The sequence below is a fragment of the Tympanuchus pallidicinctus genome, unplaced genomic scaffold, assembly GCF_026119805.1.
Source record: "Tympanuchus pallidicinctus isolate F22 unplaced genomic scaffold, pur_lepc_1.0 scaffold13, whole genome shotgun sequence".
Taxonomy (NCBI): Eukaryota; Metazoa; Chordata; class Aves; order Galliformes; family Phasianidae; genus Tympanuchus; species Tympanuchus pallidicinctus.
Genome location: NW_026294648.1, coordinates 8,582,570 through 8,603,786, shown reverse-complemented (window position 1 = coordinate 8,603,786; position 21,217 = coordinate 8,582,570). Strand labels below are relative to the sequence as shown.

At 46.0% G+C, this 21,217-nt stretch overlaps 1 protein-coding gene and 1 long non-coding RNA gene across 4 annotated transcripts in view; one reads left to right on the top strand and one right to left on the bottom strand.

The window, feature by feature from the left end:
• Positions 1-21,217, top strand: part of LOC128075826 (uncharacterized) — a 42,284-nt gene that overhangs the window by 10,366 nt on the left and 10,701 nt on the right. The window contains exons 2-4 of one of the 2 annotated variants that reach the window (XR_008204126.1): positions 6,539-6,721; positions 6,865-7,075; positions 11,787-11,864. This is a non-coding gene — a long non-coding RNA (uncharacterized LOC128075826). Of the gene's footprint in view, positions 1-6,538; positions 6,722-6,864; positions 7,076-11,782; positions 14,004-21,217 lie in introns of those variants that run through there. The other variant, XR_008204125.1, reaches the window with a different exon arrangement.
• The window catches only part of LOC128075822 (gamma-aminobutyric acid receptor subunit beta-4), a 66,906-nt gene continuing 48,125 nt past the window's right edge, over positions 2,437-21,217 (bottom strand). The window contains exons 5-9 of one of the 2 annotated variants that reach the window (XM_052672905.1): positions 12,753-12,835; positions 8,287-8,424; positions 6,577-6,729; positions 3,678-3,934; positions 2,437-3,143 (exon numbers count right to left, since the gene is read on the bottom strand). In XM_052672905.1, the coding sequence (XP_052528865.1) occupies positions 2,766-3,143; positions 3,678-3,934; positions 6,577-6,729; positions 8,287-8,424; positions 12,753-12,835 (1,009 nt within the window). In that variant the 3' untranslated portion in view covers positions 2,437-2,765. The remainder of the gene's footprint in view (positions 3,144-3,677; positions 3,935-6,576; positions 6,730-8,286; positions 8,425-12,752; positions 12,836-21,217) is intronic. The other variant, XM_052672906.1, reaches the window with a different exon arrangement.

Genomic DNA, 21,217 nt, shown 5'->3' with positions numbered 1-21,217 from the left:
CTGCTGATGTCATAAAATACAACTTTATGATTTCCATTACAACTTTTAAAAGCCTTTTTCAAATTGAATCCCACTAGAAAGTGTAACAGTCTCCTCTGGACAACCTTTAACTTTCCTGCACATCAGACAGAAGAAACTGCCTGATTCAGCTACTAGTCCTACTGTCCAGTTCTGTTCACTCTTCAAATTTAACTGCTGTACAGATCCATGTCAGCAATAAACTGCAGCATCAAGAAAACCTGTTTTCAACAGCATCACTCCTGAATGTGGAAACCAGCAAGAGACTGTTCTGTAGGGAAGTTAAGCCTGATTTAACAATTGTGCTAAAACCTTGGTGAGCCCAGAAGGGCCTGGACTGAATGTGTGCATGCATGAAGATGGCAGAGGGAGACAGAGATTGGGGATGAGTGAGAAGGATGGATGTTCTACTTTTATGCTTCGGAGTCTACCAGCAGAAAACGCATAAAGCACATTACTAATATAAAAATAGCAATACTTATCACTCTGATGAGCCCTGATCCTGCTTCCTCTAAGTCAAGGCAAAACTTTCCATGACTTCATTATTATTAGGTCAGGCCTATAGTAATTCACATTTTCATAGCACTGTACAGACACAAATTAGTAAATGAAAAGATGTGCATTAGATGCATCTGTTCTCTGACAAACAGGAGTTTCCCTGGTCTCAGAAAATCACTTTACTCTCCTGAACAATCAGAACTTAAGAAAAAGGAAGAGGATGCTAGCAGGAAAATAAAGGGGTATTTGGATTCAAGGCAGTGTGTGTGTGGCTGGCATGTGAAAACCTCCATCAGGTAAGATGTTATGTCATATGTCATAATTAGTCCATGAATGGTAGAATGACCCAAGGGTTAAAGTTTTGCACTTGTGAATTTATTATTTTCATGGCTTTTGTTAACATTGTAAGGGAGATTATCAATCATCAGTGATTGCCCAAGTGGCCAGTAATTCAGTGATTTATCTGAAAGTCACTGGCTCCTTTGGAAAAGGAGTGGCCTTTTGCACCTTAGTAACATGTGCCTGCAGATGGAAGCTACTACAGACTTAAGGGCTTCCACAGCACTTTCACTGCAACCTTCACTGTGCCCAGTCTTTGAAGACCACTGTCTTCCAGAGGGATCATGCTCCATACAACTCTATGCGTCCTTAGTTGCATCTTCTGCAGGAAGGGACACAAGGTGCTCTTCTCTGCATGGTTTAACTGATACAAAGCAAGGCCATATAAAGCAGAACATATTAGAGGGTGGTAGATCACCATTTGCTTCTGAAGCTCTTAGGAAAGGGAATAGTTATCATTTCTGGATATTTTCATCCTGAAATATAACAGAGTTAAAAAACCTCTTCCCCTTCCTGCACCTTGCTGTAGGCTATGGTCATTTGGTGGGCTGGAGTATGAAGTCCCTTGTCTGGCACAAAGAGCAGGTAGAGAGTGGAAATGGCTGAGTTTTCAGAATCCTGTAACTGCTTTTCTCCCAAAACTCAGTAAGAAAGATGCAGAGTGGAAATGATTAGGAACAAGCCCTATTTCAGGACTAAACCAGCTTAGATCAGATGCCAGCAGTGGACAGTGGCATCATCCCATTGCTGATTCCCAAAACCCTCTCTCTCCTCAGCAAGTGTATTTGCACAATCTATTGTCCCCAGCCTCATGTCTCTAGTACAAGCTAGGACTCCAAGTTCGCAAAGTTGCAATAAGCAAACAAAACCCTGCTATCCCCCCCAAGAACATTGCCAGTTAAATGTCATCTGTGTTCTCTTTCTACAAAAGACATTACAAAACCCCCCTCCCCTGCTCCCTTCCCCAGAAAACATGCTTGCACACACGCATCCACATCCACACGCACTCGCAGATGCACACACTCATTCACACAGGAAAAACAGCTTGCAAACTCCTGAAGGTGGAAAAAGGCAACTTGCAAATGTGCCTTTGCTTTTGATAAGCTCCCTCCTCCCACCCCCCCTATGCCCCATATTGCCCCTTCCCTCCCAAATAGTTGCCCTGTCCTCCCCCCTTCCCAGCTCTTCCAAAATAAATATTCTTTTTATTTGTTGGTTTAAAAGATTCTTTTAGGCTTGTAAGCAAGAGAGAGGGAGAGAGAAAAAGAAAAGAGAAGTCTCATAGCATGAGAATGAAACCCCACTATCTCATGAATCCATGAAGGAATAAAAATGAAGGGGTTAGGAACAGTGACAGAAGAAAGATTAAAAAAATATAATAATACTGAGAGGAGAAAGATGAAATTATGAAATTCAGTAGTGAAATGGAAGTGAGGATAGTGCATTAGTGAGCACAGCCAAAGATAACCTATCCCCCCACACCAGTTTTTAACTCAATTTCTTTATGTCTCCCTCCCCCCTTTTTTAATACTTTGTTCTTTTTTTTTTTTTTTTTGTTCTTTTTCTTTTTTTTTCCTATCCTTTTTTTTTTTTATGCGTTTTTTTTTCTTTTTTAATTTTTTTCCCACAATGGTGTAAGTCCTTCAGCAGGAAACCAAAATTAAGACAAACACATCCCTCCCTGAAATCAAATCCCCTCCCGTATACCTTTCTTTCCCTTTCCCCCCTCCCCCCAACACTCTGTGGTTCTATATGTGCTGAAAAGAGAAGAGTAAGCTTAGAGTAAATCTAATGAATCAAAGGAATAAATGATGATAGTAAAGAGTAAAACCCAAACCCAAAAGACCACAACACTCCTGTGTTGTCATTGTCTGAGTGTCTGTCCCTATCTCTCTTGGAGGCTGCAGGCATCAATTTACATAGTACAACCAGTAAACAAGGTTGAAGAATCCAAAGGTGATTGGAAAAATGATTCTTGACCACTTGTCAATGGTGCTGACATCTGTTAGGTCTGGGATTTTGAGCTTCAGCTTAGATGACCGCCGACGGAGACGGCAGTTGGCACGGTTGCGGGCTGCGGCATGGTGGGTCAGCGGGACATGGCGGTCCAGGGTTGGGTGGTGACCAAATCCATCCCGGGAGGCCAGCTGCTTGCGGAACTGAATTCCTGAGCCTTCAAAGGACATGACAGAGTTTCGAGAGTCGCCAACGCTGCTCATCATGTCCGTGGCCAGCAGCTCGTTGTTCATATCCAGAGTGCTGAGGAGGATGTTACCATAAGGGTCAACCTAGAACAGGGGAGACAGAGAGAAAGATAGCAAGGATGTCTTGTGCACTGTTTGCACAGCCACGCCACCAGGGATGATTTTGAACTGCTTTCTGTATATCGATACTGATCTTTTGTAAGTGGGCTCTGAACCTGAACTTCTGCATTTGCAAAAGTCATCCATTGATGTTGGTTGCTCACAGGCTGGAGCCTGTGCTTGCAGCATACTTGCGAGTTGAGTAATGTATTTGTGCCAACAGAGTAGGACCAAAAGCCACAAGGGTACCTTGGGATACACCTGCCCTTGCAAGAGGGTGGTCCTGATGAAACTGGCTTGAGGATAATGACCAAATGATCAAGGAGAAAAATTCCCAGTGAACACTGGAAAGAGATCCTTCTCGGCATCTGTCTGCAAACTTCAGTAGGTCTATGTTTATCAGACAAGGGAACTGGAGTTTCTTGTGGTGAAGAGATAGGCTGCTCCACAGCTCATCCAGGATCGAATGAACAGTGGAGAGTTTGAATTCTCCTACCACAATGAAAGAAGGAAACAAACCTGCTCTCTCACCCTCTTTTCTTCATAACGATGGCGCTCATTGTTGGCCTTGCTGATGCGTTCACTCTGTTTCTTCTGCTGTCGGGGGCCTCGTCCAAAGAATATGTAGTTGACAAAAGCATATTCCAGGAGTGCCAGGAACACAAAGACAAAGCAGCCCATGAGGTAAACATCAATAGCCTTGACGTAAGGGATCTTAGGGAGAGTTTCCCGCAGATGAGTGTTGATGGTAGTCATTGTGAGTACCGTGGTGACCCCTGTAAGGAGAGGGTAGGTGTTCTGTTATCAAGGTGGGGTGGTTTCCTGAAATGCCAATCTCAGGTTTCCCATCCCTTCTCCCATCTGGGCTGAACATCAGGAGGGCTGGAAGCGGCAAAACTGGGAAGAAAATTGTCATTATTCTAAGGTCAACTGCCCATTGCAGAAAACAAACAAGCTATCAAAAGTGGGAGAAAATGCAAAAGCTCAATAGCATCAGGACAGTGTGGATCAATGTTCTGTGAATCTCAGTTCTCTGAGTCCTCCCTGATGAACCTTCTTTCACTCACTGTGATAGGAAATACACAGTTTTGCTTTCAGTCTCTCAAATGTTCTCCTCCACCTTTCTTACTTCATGAACTCATCACAATTCCCTGTGCACTACTGGATGCCTCAATATCCTTGACATGAATTTCTAATATGCTGTGACTTTCTAATGCCATAAATATGAGAAGGAGATAAGAGACTCCCACTTCATGACTCTCTCTTCTTTTACCTGCCTCAAGGCTTCTGTCTATTTCCTTGACTCCATCAATTCCTACCTTTCTCTCACCAGCTTTACCACCCACTACTTCAATTATCTGAGCTTCTTTCATGGCTCTCATGTTCTCCTTTTTTATGTCTACTCATATTTCCTGCATCTTAAATAAACCTTTATTTGACCATCTACTTGGTCTACTTGGTGCATCATGATTACGCTCTCAGCTTCATTCCTTTCCTTCGTTCTTAGCCTCTGGCCTGTGAACTCTCAGAATGGCCACAGATTTGTCTCTTCAGCAGTCCTTCAGAAAGTTGCAACTGGGCTTCATACTTCTTTTGGAGGAGAAACTCTGTTGCCTTGACCTGGTCTTCTTTTCCCTCTTCTCAATCTCAACTGCCATGTTTTTGTTACTACCTTGCTGATTTCCTTTTCCTCAGATGTCTTTCCTCCTCTTCTCTGTTGGCAGCATACCAGTCCAAGTTCTTTGTCTCTAGCTCTCTTATTCTACATGATTTTAATTTCATTTTTTAGCCCTACCTCTACTGTGATTTCTCCCACATCTGTCTGTGCATCCTGGAGTTGTGCTTGTCCTGTTTCCCTATCAACTTCATTGTTTTTAGTGTCATTTAGTCGTTTAGTTTAGAGAACTAATAGTCTTCAGTTGACAGAAGTGTAGACAGAGGGAAGATACAACAATAATTTTTGAATACCCAGAAGTCTGGTAGAAGTTAAGGGGGAATAAAATGTTCTCTGTGTCCACCAAAGACAGACAAATTGCAGCAGAGATTTAGAACACAGGAAAAGGAAGGATTTCTGATTGTATGAGCAGGCAAATCCAGAGGAACAGTGATTAGAGGAGGCTGCAGATTCTCCTTCTTTGAAGATTCTTAGGAACAAGTTAGAGAGCTGTCAGGAATCACTTGATGAGAGCTCTGCCAGTTTTGATCTACAATGTTTTTTCTTCTGTTTTCTCCAGATGTCAGCTGAAAATCAACAGCTGTGCATCTCAAGTCCACCCTTCTGTTTGTACTCTCCCCGTGAGAGTCTACTCTATCTACTATGTCTAGCAATGTCTATTGTGGTCTCTTTTTACTCTCACTTATAATACTCTTGTCATTGCAACTTACCTTTGCAATTTACTGTGTTCCTCTTTTCCCTTCCTTGCTCCAGACTCTCCAAACAAGCACAGACAAATCATTTCTTTTATATGTTTGTACAAACCACCACTGCTCTGCCTTCTCCTAAAGCTAATTTAAGCCCCCAGCCTTCTCTGTAAAACCCAACCTTTACCTGTGCTCCATTCCTTATCAGAGCCTTTTCCCCACCACAGCTGAAATCTTCCCTCCTTGTCTCTCCTATTTCCTCTGAACTTCCTATCATGTTGCATAGCCCCAATCTGATATGCCAGCCACCCCACTTTTCTCCTGTTCCTTCTTCAAAATCCTTATCTGCAATCCACCCCCACTTCCCTTCTGTTGCTTAAAAGATCTCTTTTTTTCCTCTTGTAGGAAAACATCCCTATTTAGGGGCGCATATGTTCAAGAAAATCTTTTACTTTACTGTCCCACATTTGACTTGGTTATGAAGGTCTTCAGTCACAAAAAAGTGTCTGTATTGGGCCTAAAATATCATGAAATTGTGTAATGCCACTTTCTTTATCTCTCCTTACAATTTTTGCCATTCACTCACTATTCTTACTGCTCTTTGTCCATCCACTCTCAGTATTTATCATCCAACTAACCTGCTCTCAGCACATCTGTTAATCAAGAGATGCCCAGACTTATCTGCTTAAGAAAACAAGTACAAACTGCAGTGAGGGAACTGGTGGGTTCATAGCATGTCATAGTCTCATGCTTCTGAGAAGCTGTGACCATTTATACCTTTGTATATAACAAATTTCCCACAGAAATCTATAATATAACTTTTACAGATTCAAATAATACAGACCAAAGCTTGGGAAACATCAGTATTTCCAAAAAAAACCTTCAGGCTGAAAACCTGCAGTTTCTTCTCCAAGGAAATGTCATTCTTTTGGGATGACAAATTTGATCTGTCTTGTTTAGATGCTACCTCATTAAGAAAAAGATATTTTCTTAGAACTGTCCTGTTTGATTTCCCTCAGATATCATATTCTTCAGTGTATAATGAGAAGGTACCTACCCAGTGCCACTCGTGCAGCAGAAGCATCATAATTGATCCAGAAGGACACCCAGGACAGAATGGTGATGAGGATAGATGGCATGTAAGTCTGCAGGATGAAGTAACCAATGTTCCTCTTAATTCGGAAGCTCAAAGATAAGCGCAGGTATGAGCCTGTCAATGAGATATTAAAGGGAAATCTTGTCTGAGAGGAAAGCAAAGTTATGTTTTTAGTAGGAGCTTCTATTTGGAAAATGTTCTCAAGAGGCAGTGATAATGAGGAATCTCTCCTCTTTTTTTTTTCCTTAGATTTTACAGCCTCATCGGAGAAGAGGATTTCTTTAGAGTCTGCTCAATTGGCTAGGAATATTAAGGAAAAAGGGAGCTCTAAGCAAGTTACAGTGTTGTATCAGACATCATGGGAGAACGTCTGTTCAGTCCTCTGTTGAAACTGCCTTTATGGTATGTGCCAGTAAGATTCGGGCTTGCATGGGAGACTTCAACCCTATACCTGGATGCAGTAAGATCATTTTCCATTGTTTCATGTGCTAGTTTTTCCTCCAAACAGCAATGAAGATATAAATAGTATTTTTCCCATGCTTTCTAAAACTGGGTTATGATCAGACTGGGCAAATTCATACACAAATAGAGTACCATTGGTTAATCTGTAGATCTTTTTTCTTGTTCAAGTTCCTCCTAATCTTTTAGGAAATCTAATGAGGATAGTGACAAGAAGTACTTTTACAAATCTTCTACTGGAGCATGGTATTTTGACAGGACGAGGCAGCAACCCTCTCGTTACTGTGAAACAAAGTCCAAGCCATTCCTCCTTTTCACCTCCTTCCCTAAGCAACACAACAGACTGAAATATGAGTGTAGTTGTGAGTTGGCAACTAAGCTAAGAAGAGAACAACAGTCTGTAATGATCAGGGAGGAAGACTGGGAAAAGGAGGTTGTATTTTCTCAGCACTGTGTATCATGTATGCAGTTTGAATGTTTTCATTCACCAATCATTTTTTTTAAGGTCGTATCTTTATCCATATCCATGTCCATCCAGATTGCAAAGTTCTTTTGGAAGGAACATGGCTTCTTGTTGATGTTTAGATTACTGATGCAATGGGACCCTGCTCCTGGCATGTCCAGTGAGGTACCACTGTAGCAACATCCCCATCTGCCACTGCCATGGACAGACTGTTCTTGTTGTTACTTCACAGCATTTCAGAAATCATCCAAGTTAACGTGTGTGGCACTTCACTTAGGCAGTGAACTCCATACCATTTCAAAATGAAGTCAGCAACCAAAATCCAAACCCTGAATTGTCCAAGGTGTTCTCTTCAGATCCTGTTATTGCACTGTGCAGATGGGCCATAGACCACTTATTGTTCAAGAGAAATATTCTGCTTCTTACAGTTGCACCTACATTGACCTTGAGAGCCAGTTTTAAACCACATAAACACAAGATAAAGGCTGAGAACCTTCTAAGGAGGTTCTGTTTTGGATTTAGCTGGTGTTTCAACTAAGAAATGAAAACAACTGGAATAAAAATGATTCCACAAGTCTTTGAAGAATCAAATTTGGTGGGTAGAGAAGACAGCTCTTTTTCAAATGAATAGGGCCTGAAGCCTAGAACCTAATTTAATACCTCAGAATCTAAATCAGATGAGAAACCCCATTGACCTGGATCAACAGAAGATTTATGAATTCCATCACATCTCTTGGGCAGAGACTCACCGGTGGTGAAGACCACTTCCCTGCTGACCAGTCTCTGCTCGATAATGGTGAACTGGGGCAGTTCTAGCACCTCCATCCCTGTGACAGCAGAATCATTTCCTTGCCAGAAGAAGACAATGTCATCAACTGTGTAACCATCTGCAGAGGTGGAAAAGCACAGAGAGAGAACTGAGCTGACAAGCTGCATCAAATGACTCCCCCATTTTCTCTAAGGTGATTTGGAAGAAGATATGAAAGAAAGCCCACACCACCAGACAGCAAGCACAGCCCCTCCTGGCTGACGTCATTTGCTTCAGCTGAGCTGGGCAGTACGCTCCCCAGGAGAGGAAAAAATTGGTCAGAACTCCCCCTTCTGGCTAGGATTCAGGAAAAAAAGGTGAGATGTGGTCCATCATGTCTTGACTCGTGCTGCATAATCTCCATGGCTAACATGACAGGGAGTTGTGCATCGGAAGCTGCTATCACAAAACACTGCATTTTGCTTTTTAAAAGCTGCCTCCTTTTACCAGAAGGGGGAGATCACAATACATTCTGATGAGACCAGGTAAACAGAGCCTCCAAGTATTAAAGATTCACAGAGAGAAAAAGATTTACAACAATTTTGAGAAGAAATGTGAGCATCAGTACATCTCTCTCTTTTAAATACCCTCAGTCACAATTTGGAAGCACACAGAGCCTCTGAGACAGGGGACTGCTTTTGCCAAGCTCTAGCTGGAAAGAGCACTGAGGGAAGAAGAAAGTAGGCGAAATCCAGCTGGTGACAAATGCTCATTCCTTATTTTTCACAGTAATGGATTTGTTCAGAGGTCAACTGAGCTGAGGGCATAGCCTTAAGCTTTTCAACCCCAAACAGTACAAGGCAGGCAGGGCTGCACAGGCTGTAGGTACTGAGAAGCTATATCCCAGCTATATCCCAGGTGCTTCAGCCTCATTTGGAGCAAGGCCTGAGTGACGAGAACATGCAGCTCCTCTCACATCAGTGTGATGATCACAACCCTGCCCATTGCACTTGTGTACAAGGATTGATCTCCACTTGTAATTCAGTGCTGCTTGTGCCAAGGTCAGTTTTGCAGCACCATAATTGTTTCAAGATATTTCTTATTCTAAGAGAAGTGTAGAGCTGCATGGGAACACCTCTGTGCTCAGAAAAGAACTGTGATATGTACACGCTTTGGTACAGCAGCGCAAAGCTTTGTTCAGAGCATGATCTTCACCTGTGCCCCCAAGAAAGCCTGTATTTACAACCTGCACTGCATTACGACAGTCAGCCTCAGCCACAAGCCCTGGCAGCAGAGGTGGTTAGCTAGCAACACCCAGCAAGGTCAACATCTGCTACACAGAGCTGCCACTGAGGCCAGCACCAGTTCATTAGTGACAAGATGAGAATGAAGTGATGTTGGATGCACCATAGAGGAGAAGGAATTATTCAAATTGGCCTCAGGGCCAAGGATTCCCTCTGCTCACAGCTGAGCTTTTGAGGACAGTGTGAGCTGCAGCTCCTGGGTGGCCAAAGTCCTGAGCAACCTGTTCCGATCTCATGGCCAAGCCTACTTTGAGCTGGGGGCTGGACTATTGACACCCTGAGGTCCCTTGCAAACCGCATTACTTGAGGACTGTAGCCTCCAAGCCCACGTCCTGTGCTTTTGGTCATTACTGTTCTTATTCACTGATGCTAAAGAAGTGGAAGACTGTTATCAAGTGCTATACCAGATCTGCTTTGCTGTAGATCAACCAAGCCAGGCCTCCACCTCCTTCCTGGTGGCAGCCAGTCTGCTCCATGGATGACTGTGGTAAAGCACCCAGACCCATGAGCTCAGGGAATCAGAAGGACCCTGAGGTCACCTCACCCTCTGCAGACACCCATGGTGGCACAGGTTGTTGTGGTGCCTCATTATCCCAGCTTTGTGCACCTGTCCCAGAGCAAGGCACTGACACCAAGCATGGAAAGCATTGCTCCCAGTAGCTGGTTCCTGTGGCTCAGGGTCTCACAGCTAACAGTGTGTGTGAGCTTATGTTTGAATCCATCAGGCTCAGACCTTCAGACACCAGTGGCCACTGTGTGTATTTCAACGAGGTTACGGAGCCCTTCCCGCCCTATGCAGAGGTGTGCCCAGTCTGTAAACAACTCACCTCTCCACCTCCTTGCAGTAAACAAAGCAGGCTGAGCTATTTCAGTTTCTAACTGCAAAACATCTGCTCCAGCCCTTGAATGCTTTTTAGCATCTTTTTCTCAACCTCTTTTGATTTCTCAACTTCCTTTCTAAATTATGGAAACCAAAATTAGAAAGAGCCCCTTTCCCAGTCTCACCAGCAACACATGCAGAGGCCAATTGATTCCCTGCTCTGAGTCACTGCTCTCCTGGTTTATATAACCAAGGCTTGCTCCAGCCAATTGTGCCACAGCCTTGCTACAGAGCCTCCAGCAGCGATCTCGGGGCTGTGATCCCTCCATCGTTTCCCCCGGTCTGGGCTCATGCAGGTCCCATCCCTCAATCTGGCAGCCTGGCTACTGCACCCAGTCACAGACCTCCACATTTAGCTGTATTCAGATGTACTCAGGATGGATGTATTCAAATTGAGATGTATTCAAATGTGCAGCAAGCAGGCCACGCAGACTGCTATCTTCATCATCCACAAATTTAACAGCAGTTACTTCAAATTCACTTCCTGATCAGCAATGAAAATGTCAAGTTACAGTATCTAAGTTTAGGAGCTCTCGCAGTTAACTAGCTCCATCCCATTCATCCTATGACCTGCTGATACTGGGGGCCAATCTTTTTTTCTAATGTTATTATTCAATATGAAATCAAACATGTTTTTCAAGAATCCATTTTTTTTTAAAGTGGTTCTAAAGGGAAAGGTTACTCAGTCTAAAAATAAATGTTCCACTTTGATTTGCAGCTTTAGAAAAGAAAACCAAGTTTCCGCTTTAATTTTAAAAAGCAAAACAACTTTCAGAAAGTCATTTCAATCTGAAATATCATGAAGTATTGATACAGCATCTTAAGATGCCAGATGAATGGCCTGGTTGCTGCCAGCTTCATCATTTTTTTGTTGAGTGCACACAGTCAGGAGGGGTGTCATGGAATGAGGGCTGGTTTGGGGGCAGGGGCTTGGATCAACAGGCAGTGTTAGCATGGGCTTATCCCCTGCAGGTAAGTTCAACACGCTGCTATGGGAAGGAGACCCCAGCTTCACACTGCTGCTTTCTTCTCAGAAAGAGAGGTGAGGCACGGCACAGGCTGCCAGGGAGGTGCTGGAGTCACCATCTCTGCAGGAGCTCAAGAACTGTGGAGATGTGGCACTGAGGGATGCAGTTAGTGGGCAGTATTGGTGGAAGGTGGATGATTAGACTAGAGATCTTAGAGATTTTTTCCAACCCTTATGATTCCATGGTTCTACAAACCCAGCACTCCTGCACCACAAAAAGGTTATTTTCGTGGGGTTTTCTGTTTGTGTTCATTCTGGTTTTTTTTTGTTTTTTGTTATTTTTAAGCCAGGCATGAGAGGAGCGTTGTTTCAAAGTTGTGTGGATGTGGAAACAAAACAAAACGGAACCCTGCAGATTTCCAGTGTGCGTGAGTGTGAGAGACAAAGGCTCTTAGCAAGGAAACCACGACTCTCTTCATCTCGGCGTTGGTCTTAGAAATACTGTAAGGAAACGTAACTTCAACTAACAAATTGGCTTGACATGTCCCATTAAGAACAAAATCGCAACGTGGGGAACTGTGGGTAATCCTCTGCCTTCTGTTTTCTTGGTTGTACTGTAAACTATTCTCAAAATACGAAGGAGTGCCAAAAATGACATGCCATTAGTGCATCCAGGAGGACCTCATTTACATCCCATTACCCGCCACGCCAAGAGCTGCTATCGCTGCACATTCCGAGCGGGACCAGGGCTGCCTGGCAGAGGAGAGGCTGGGGAGGCAGCGCCGTGCCTGCCGACTGCTGATGCCATGGGACCTCTTTTATGAAAAAAGCAATTCTCTGATAATCACCACTGAAGCTGCATCATCATTACTGTGAGATCTGCTGCTCTGGACCGCTCCTGTGGGGATACTGCAGTGCATTTTTATGAGGGAGTGCCGGACCTCCCTTGGCCAGAATGATCAGGAAGGCTTTTCATGGGAGTCCAAGGAAAATCCAGGTGGGGAGGAGATGTGGGCTCTGCTCCCACCTCCTGCAAAAAACAGGCTTAGCCAACACTGAGGGCACCTTCCCAGGGCTATCTGAGGGCTGAGATAGCCTTCTCCATCCTCCCAAAAGTGAGAGTAATTTTATGTGCCTAGCCTGCTGCCGGGGCTCCATTTTCCTGAGCATTTTACCCTGGGGATGGAGTTTGGATGAGGGAGCCCAGTCCTGCCCAAAGGGGCATCCTTGGGAATGGGTGGCCTTAAAAGCTCTGGGAGGCAGCCTAGGGGTGGGAGGGGTGGCTTGTTTGGGTCAGCATTGCATGGCATACGCACAGCTCTCAATCTCCAATGTGCAGTTCTGCTGGTCCAGGGGGTACCTCCGTAGGTCCATCATGCAGGCAGCCGTGGTGGTGATCCTGAAAGAAGATGAGAGAAAGAAAAAATTACAATAATGATTATTTTTTAAAAAGGAGAAATGAAAGGCAGATGTGAAAGTCGGGCAGCATTTGGGGCCGCTGTTTCCCTGGAAACCAGAGAGAGCCACGGTGGGAGGGCAGAGGGAGGTGTGCAAGGGGCTGGATGCAGCTCACCCTCAACTGCATGGCTTACACCCTCCGTGACTAACGTCAGCAAGGCAGCATCTCTATTAGCAGGGTGGGGAGGGATTGGTGTTCTTCCCCTGTCTCTCCAGGAGAAAGACAAAGAAACTGGGAGTAGGCAGAGCTATGAGAGGAGAGAGATGTCAGATTGTGAAAGAGAGGCTGAGGGCAAGTGTCCATAGAACAGAAAAGCATTGATCATATTGTCCTGCAGTGGCCTCTTCCTTCCCAAATTGCCCCAAGAACCGCACTGCAGCCCCCACCCATCGGTGCCCCTCCATCACACTCACTGCCCTCCTTCTCCTGCACTGTGTGCTGGTGACTCCACTAACAGATTCACTCCTGTGCAAGTGATTCCATGGTCAAGATTCACCTGACACGTGTGTACATGTGTGCATCCCCTAGGAAAATAAATGTAGGGAGAGAAAATGGGCAGGGGTTGTTTTTGGGGTGTCAGTGCCATGCAGTACCTATGGAAGGTTTTCATGCGTGTGGGTGCATCTGTGTTACACGGTGCACACAAAGGAGCATTGCTTTCGGGGTTGGGGCATTTTGCAGTGGGGCAGGTCGGGTGCAGGCACAAAGCAGGGAGAGAGCAATTCAGCTGCTAACTGCCAGCCCAGAATTTAGCAGGCTGCCCCCATTTCTCAAATTTATTGCTCCCCTCACCCGTTAATGCAGTTGTCTTCCTGTGCAGTGTATGTGTGCAGAGTACTGAAAAGGGGGGAGAGATTGGTGCATTCCCCCCCCCCCTTCTTTTTTCAATTAACCATCTGGAAGGCATTAATCAAGCTACACATTTTTTACTATGTAGGCATAACCAGTGAACTGTTAACGAGAAAGCTTTATCTTCTGAGCCCTGTGGATGGGGAGAGAGAGAAAAGAGGGGGGAAAAAAGAAAAAAAAAAAAAGACAAGAAAGCACATAGGATGAGATGGTGAACCAGCAAAAAAAAAAAAAAAAAAAAAAAAAAAAAAAGAAGAAGCAAAAAGGAAAATGCATCAATGAAAGAAAAAAGAGAGCAGAAAGGGGGTGTGTGGGTGAATCTGGACAGAAAACCAGAGGGGGCAGAGGGGGGGAAAGTGGGTGCAGGCACCCGTGGGACAGCGCAGTCCTGGGGGCACAAGGGTGGGGGCTGAGCAAGGCAGGCGCGTGGCCCCGCAGAGCTGCTGGCTCTTTAAGAAATCTCGTGTGCTAAATTTATCTCTCTGCTGTCTGTGAAGACTGTTTGTAGGAGATGAAGCCTTGAGGAGAGCCTTTGCCACTGCCTGCCGTGCTATAAATAGATCCGGAGAGACGAAGGGAATTTATATATATCCTCGCTGGGTCTAGATACAACACTGCAACTGCCCTCTCTCAGAGCAGGGGGCCCAAGTGAGCTCTTAACCCTTTTATCTGTAATGCAGTTGAGGTGGAGGAGAAAGCACGGAGGGGAGGAAGGATGACAGGACAGGAGTCGCTTACAGATGATCACTGCGGCTTTGGGTCCGCGCGTGTGGCTTTTGCAGCCACTGCGTTTGGCCCCTCTGGGTGGATGAATGGGAACGCAGTGCCTGTCCCACCCCAACCCAGAGCAGGGTGGGGGGCACTGTGATGGGGGGACTGTGGTGTGGAGTGCTCCCAGAGCATACCTGGGGAGTGCACCTTGTCAGGAGAGCTCCCTGAGGAGTCCATCCTGGCCGGGCACTGAGACCAAAGAGTCACAAATGGGTATGACTCATCCCCCTGTGCCGCACACAGCATATACTGTATATATTATACTGCACCCGTGGGAAATAGCAGCTACAAACGCGCTTTCCAATTTTCCCTAACGTGTGAGATGCAAAAAAAAAAGCCAAAAAAAAAAAAAAAGCACGTATTAAATGAAAATTTTCCACCCCATTTGTGCGACCCCGCAGGCTAAAACCTTTCCATAGTGTCCATCCTCAAATTGCGGCCCAGCTGGCTCACTTGGCCACACGAAGGACATCCAAGGGAAGCCTCTTCTGCTTCGAGAGGGACCCGCTCGCCTCTCAGCAGGATTTGCTTGTCACCTGCAGTGCTGGTTGGAAATGCAGAGCACGACACAGTGAGCTATGGCCACTGCATGCCATGCGCCAAACCCTGCTAGCACTAACAGCCAGCATAAATCCAGAGCCACTCCAATGATTTTTGCAAGATCACACCAATTTACATCAGCAGAGATTTACATCAGGGTAGAATTTAGCCCTGTAGATTCAAAAGAAGAGAACTTCAGGACAGACAGGACAAAAAGGAGAAAAATGAGAAAAAGAGGACATTAGTCCTCAAAAATGAGATAACAATTTTTCTTTTATTCGAAGTAAAGGCTGGGCAACCTCTGCAGCTCAGCATCTTCCAGAGATAAACCAGTGGGCTCAAGGTCCCAAACTCCCAGTGACCTGTCCCATAACACAACTGGGACACGTGAGAACAGAGATTAGGCAGCATACGGATCTTTTTTTTTTTGGTTTTTTTTTCAGAGCAGGTGTAGCAGTGACACTGGGCTGTAACCACCTGCTTGTCTGGAGCATTTGCACCGTAGTGCTGCACCCATGGTGAGGTGCTCCCAGCAAGCACCAAGAGGGACCCCTGGATGTGGGCTCCTGCAGCATTATTAGATTCGGGGGACAGCTGGTGTTGGGCATCAGGCTCTAGCTTGGGGCTTCCTATAACTTGATAAACCTTTTCAGGATCTAGAATAATATAACATCGAAGTGTTGGTACAGCATTGGAACAAGCTGCCAAGGGAAGTGGTAGAATCACTATCCCTGGAGGTAGGTGCTCAAAAAAAGGGTCAGTGTGGCACTGAGGGACATGGTTAGTGGATACAGTGGTGATAGGTCAGTGGTTGGACGAGATTATCTTTGTGGTCTTTTCCAACCTTCATGATTCTGTGATGCTATGTTTCATTATTTTGTCTTTAGACATAAAAAAATATCCTGGACAACAATAGTACTTTGCCACGTCCTACTTGGAGACCGCGGGTGACCCACAGCATCACGACTCTGTTCCAAAGTGCACTACTATAGCACACCTACTTGCCATTGCTGTACTCAGCACTCACCACCATTGGCAGAACGCCCACCTGTGGCCTTTCTCCCTGACCCCACCATTCACTCACTTCTAGAGGGAGCCACCAAGGGGTTTTTGCACCTCCTTAGGTGGGTGTGTAACAAAGGAGGGTTGGACCTGGCAAAGGGATGAGAAGCTTTCCACCCCTCATAGCCAAAGGGGAACAGGAGTAAAACTCAGGCATCCCAGTGACCTTGTGGGGTCACTGTGCATTTCCTGTCTGTTCTTGAAGGCCACACTATCAGTCTCTGCCTCATGCTTTCATGATTTTAAACAAATTACTTTGATAGCTGCTGTGAAAAAATATGTGCCACAGGAGATAGCATGGAGAGAACTGGCCAAGGGAAGCCAGTGGGTGTTCCCAGTTCTGGGTGTCTCCCCAGAGTCAGTGGGCAATAAAGGAGAGGGGAGATTAAAAGGTGGGAAAGTGAGGAGAGGACAGAAGAGTGATGATGGCAGGAGTGGTGATGAGGGCAACTCAAGTGGAGATGAGAGATGGGAGAGCAAGTAGTGCAGGACAGAAGACTACTAGGGTAAGGGAGCAGCGAAGAGGGCTCAGAGGAAGTAAGGGGCAAAGGAGCCTGGGGATAGGGAGCTGGAAAAGAATTAGAGGTTAAAAGAAAAAGCAGAAGAGTAGAGATGAGGAGACAGAGACCAAGCTATTGCTCTGCACACTGCTTTAGAGTGCATTCACTACAGAGACACAACCAAAGAGGAAGGGAGCATTGAGCGCGGGGCTGCAGGGGACGCTGGGGAACGATGCCACCTTCCCCATGGCACTGGCACAAGGCGCTGGCACCCAGCCAGGCTGTGTCTTCTCTCTCCCTCTCTCCCGCTCCTCCTCTCTTGCTTCTCTACCCCCCCCCCCATCCCCTTTTAAATTCAAAAATTTGTGTGGTGTGAAATCTCATCTGCTTTGATGGCGATTCACAGCGACACTGCCCATCGGAGGGGAGCAGCTCGCCTGCTCTTCACATGATGTGCTCAACAAAGCGGCTGAGCCTGGCCAGACCACTCACCTCCTCCTCCCATCTCTGCCCCCTCTGTCTGCCTCCAAGTCAGCTCCCTTACACCACCACCTTCTCACCTCCCTCCCCACAAAGAAGATGTGCCTGTGCCCTTGCTCTAGTCATTGCTCCTCAGGTCTGTGGGCAGCTGTGCTATCTAGTCCTTGCTGCCCTGCTCCTGCGCTGCACAGCTGGCAGGCAGACATAGTTCATCTGGGGGGAGACAGAGCTGTGACAGAGAAACTACTGTACACCACAGAAAAGGAAAAGTAAAAAGAAAGAAAGGGACATGCATTCATGAGATGTCGAGCAGCCCTGGCAGGCTGTGGGTTGACGGACATCCCCCTTCTCTGCTAGCACCAGCAGATCCAAGCAGAAGCTGAGGTAGCACAGATACCTCACTCTGGAGAGCATCCTTTTGCCCCAGGGGAGGAATGGATCATTTCAAGAAGAGCAGCCAAAAGCTCAAAGTCACACCAGGCAAGTGCTAGGTCTCCATTTGTTATGATGAGGAAGCGATGCCCACCTGGAGTTTGTACTGACAAAGCAGATTCCGGCACAGAAAGGGCAGTGCAGCCTCACCGTGCTCCACCACTGCCTGCCCTGTGACATGAGCACAGGAGTGTCCCACCACTGCTGCAGCTCAAAGGGAGCGCTCAGTCTTCTGCTTATCATCCATCCTCCACAAATTCTCCAACTTGAACACCATCAGACATTTCATTCCCTCTCTGATCCTCCTCATCACTGTTTACTTATTAATGGCTTCTTCTGTCTTATTTAGAATGATTATATAAGTTCACAGACAGCATAGAGCTCTGACCTGCTACTAAAACCTACCAAGGTTGACAGTCTCTCCTCCATCTCCTTCTTATCCCACTGCTTGTCCCCAAATTATCTGCCCCTCCAGCTTCTGCCTGAGCCTCATTTCCCCGTACCAAACTCTGAAGGCCACCAGCCCATCCTCCAGGTCACCTCCAGAGTGTGAGAGGACCAAATTCATAAGCTACAAGTGTAAAGGGCAAAAAACGACTTCCCCAAAATACCACCTGGTTTCAAAATGAGCAGGTCCAGGCTCTGAAAGGAGGACTGGGAAGGAGAAAGGGGAAGATTCTCACATTTGAGGTGTTCCTGAAGCAAGCAGGGTCCTGTTCCCCCAAGCTCATCCTTACAAAATAAACTCTATACATCATGTCTATGTGTACACCATGAAACTAAACTTGCTTGGGACTGGTTTCTAGGGCTAGTGTCAAGCAAAATGGAACAGCCTATGCCTACACTTCACTTCTTGCCTTCCAGAGAAAGGGTCTGAGTGCATGCAGAAGAAAGAGAACAGGCACCAGCCTCTACTGGGCTCTAACTGGGAAAAGTCCAAGAGACTTCTTGTGGACACAGACCAAACCCAGAAAACAATCTGACAAAGTGGATTACCCCTGTCTGGCGCCCCTGTCCAGTTTTTAAGTTGCTGATTGCAACTTTCTGGATTTCAGATTGTCAGAGAAGTTGAAGATGTTTCTGTCTGCAAGCAATACAGACCCCCACAGCTAATTAGTAGCAATGAGAAGGTGTGGAAGCCACTCAAGTTTTGTAGGACCTGTGCAGAGCCCCCATGGGGCAAGTTAGACTTGTATAGGAATTTCAGTGACTAAGAGGAGAGAAAAGCAAAATTGCTGTTTTGCTGAGGGAGAAAAATTGAAATCAAATTTTCACTCTGCACATTCTCAAAGTCAGTCATAAAATCATGCTGGCAAATGTCACCTTCTGCCTGGCAGTAAGCACAAACTTCGAAGGGCCTGGAGGGATTTATAAACCCATGGTGAATTTTGCCATTCTTTTAACACGGTCTGATCTTTGCAGACTCCCAGAGGTCATGTTAGAACCAAGAGTGAGGCAAGGATATGGAATATTTTACTCTGGTGTCTGTGTGCCTAAAACCAAATCCATAAGCCTTGGCACAATCCTGCTAAGGTCACTCTGTTTCCAAAAGCATCTGTGCTTGCATAGGTTTCCTTTGATAAATAACACCATGCGCTGCGCTCTGATTAGATGGAGAGGAAAAAAACTCTTCTAAACTAATACTTCACCCACGGAATGAGCCCTTCTCCCACTCCCAAACACAGCACCATAGCAGACACTGTAGAATCACTGAATCACAGAATATTCTGAGTTGCAAGGGACCCGTAGGGATCATCAAGTCCAACTCCTGGCTCCAAAACCAACTCAATCCCAGCAGAAACCAGGACATGGTCTGAGAGAAAATTGCTCAGTAGTCTCAGCGCAGCAAAAGAGCTCCTTAGTTATAATCTGCCAAGCCCCTGCTTGACAGGGAACCACCCTATGGAGAGAGCAAGGAGATGGCTGCAAACAGCAATCTTCAAGTGCAATGTGAGCAGAAGGACCCTTTCTGCCAACTGAAGAACCAAAAAAACCCAGGCTGGAATATGAAGAATGCAATGCAGACAGTGTTGGGCCCTGGTCAAAAGCTGGTGATGGGAGCTCTGAAGAAGACCCTAGAGTGAGCTGCAGTGGAACCCAAACCACGGGCAGCAGAGAGAGCAGGCTCAGAGGCACCGTGAAGCAGCATGCCCTGTGGTGCCTGTGCAGGAGATGGGGATGCTGGGCCACCTGTGCTGCTCCCCTGCACAAGATGAGCTGGAAGAAGTGTGTAAGTGCTGCCTGGCCCAACAGCAAGCACAGTGCCAGGAGTGGGTCAGCTTGCTGTGGCACAAGGGCTGCCCTTCCTTGGGAGTGGTGGGAATGCAGTCCTATGAAAGCATAAAGCAAGCACTGCCACAAAAGGTGTACCTGGATTCACTCAGGTGTAAACTGCAAATGTGGAGCTCTTTGAAGTATAATTATTCTCTTCGCTTAGCTTCAAGCCCTGAACAGGCATTTACACTGATGAGGACAGTGGAGGTCTGCCCTCCCTGTGTCCAAGCTGCCTCAGCTCCAGCACTCCTCACTGCAATGACTCTCATGGGCAGCTTTATAAAAAAAGGCAAAGCAAAGCAAAGCAAAACACATGCACACCCCACCACTACCACCTTCGCAAGAGGAGATCCCTCATTCTCCCTGTGCAGGATTTAGTCTGTGTCATCAAATTCCTCTGCAGCTCTCAGTTGCTCAGTTCACATCTCCCAGGCTCCTCGCCAAGCCCGGTGCTGTGTCCTGCACACTGTCCGCTCGGCTCTGCGCTGCTGCCCACTGTCCCAGCAAGAGCAGACCTGCAGCTCCAGCCCCCCAAAGCTCCTGTTTTGCTGGAATTCTGTTTTTCCCTCAATTGGAAAGCAATCCAAGAGCTTCACGATTTCCCTGAAAGACGTTTTTAAGCTGGTTTCAAATACGATTTCGCATTGCCGTGCAAGAATTTCAGTGTCGTAACATTCATTTCTATTTTTAGGCCTCTGAAAACAGATAGGAAAATACTGATGACATCAGCAATTGGTGAGTGTCAGCAACCCATTCGCTACCAAATGGAAGCTGCACAGGCTGGAGATGGATATCTTACATGTATCTTACCGTTACATGTAGCTTCTGTGTGTGATGATGTAAAGCTTATTGCATACTACAGCAGAGGCTGAACAGTCTCCAGAGGTCCAGAGAAAAGGTTTGTTGGTCCTCCCTTCACACGCCAGCAGTGGCAGTACCAGCAGCTTGAAACAGCGAGGGGGGTATTGACACGAGTGAAAAATTCTCTGTGTAACATCAGGAGTGAAACATCAACACACTCCAAAACACTTCGTAAATGAAAAATTTTTCCCTAATTTTTTTTTGTGTTGTTTGTTTGTTTGTTTAAAATTGGATGAAGCCAGTGCAATTTCTAACAAAAAGCCATTAGGAGGAAAAATGCATTAAATCCAGCCAGTTCTATCCAGCTCCTCCTCACTTTTTATTTACCTCTCTCTGTGACACCAACAAACTGCTTTGTCTTGGTGGGTAGTTCCCTTAAGCCTTGCTTCATACTGCAGACCTAACATGTTGTTTTAGCACTTTCCTGCTGCGTGCCCCAGGTGACCGCCTGTGTTTCATGGACATTTGTAACCCTGCAAGATACAGAGGGGCCAGAGGAGCCCAGGCACAATCCTACACCTTCATGCTTCCTAAAACCCTGCTGGCTTTGCAC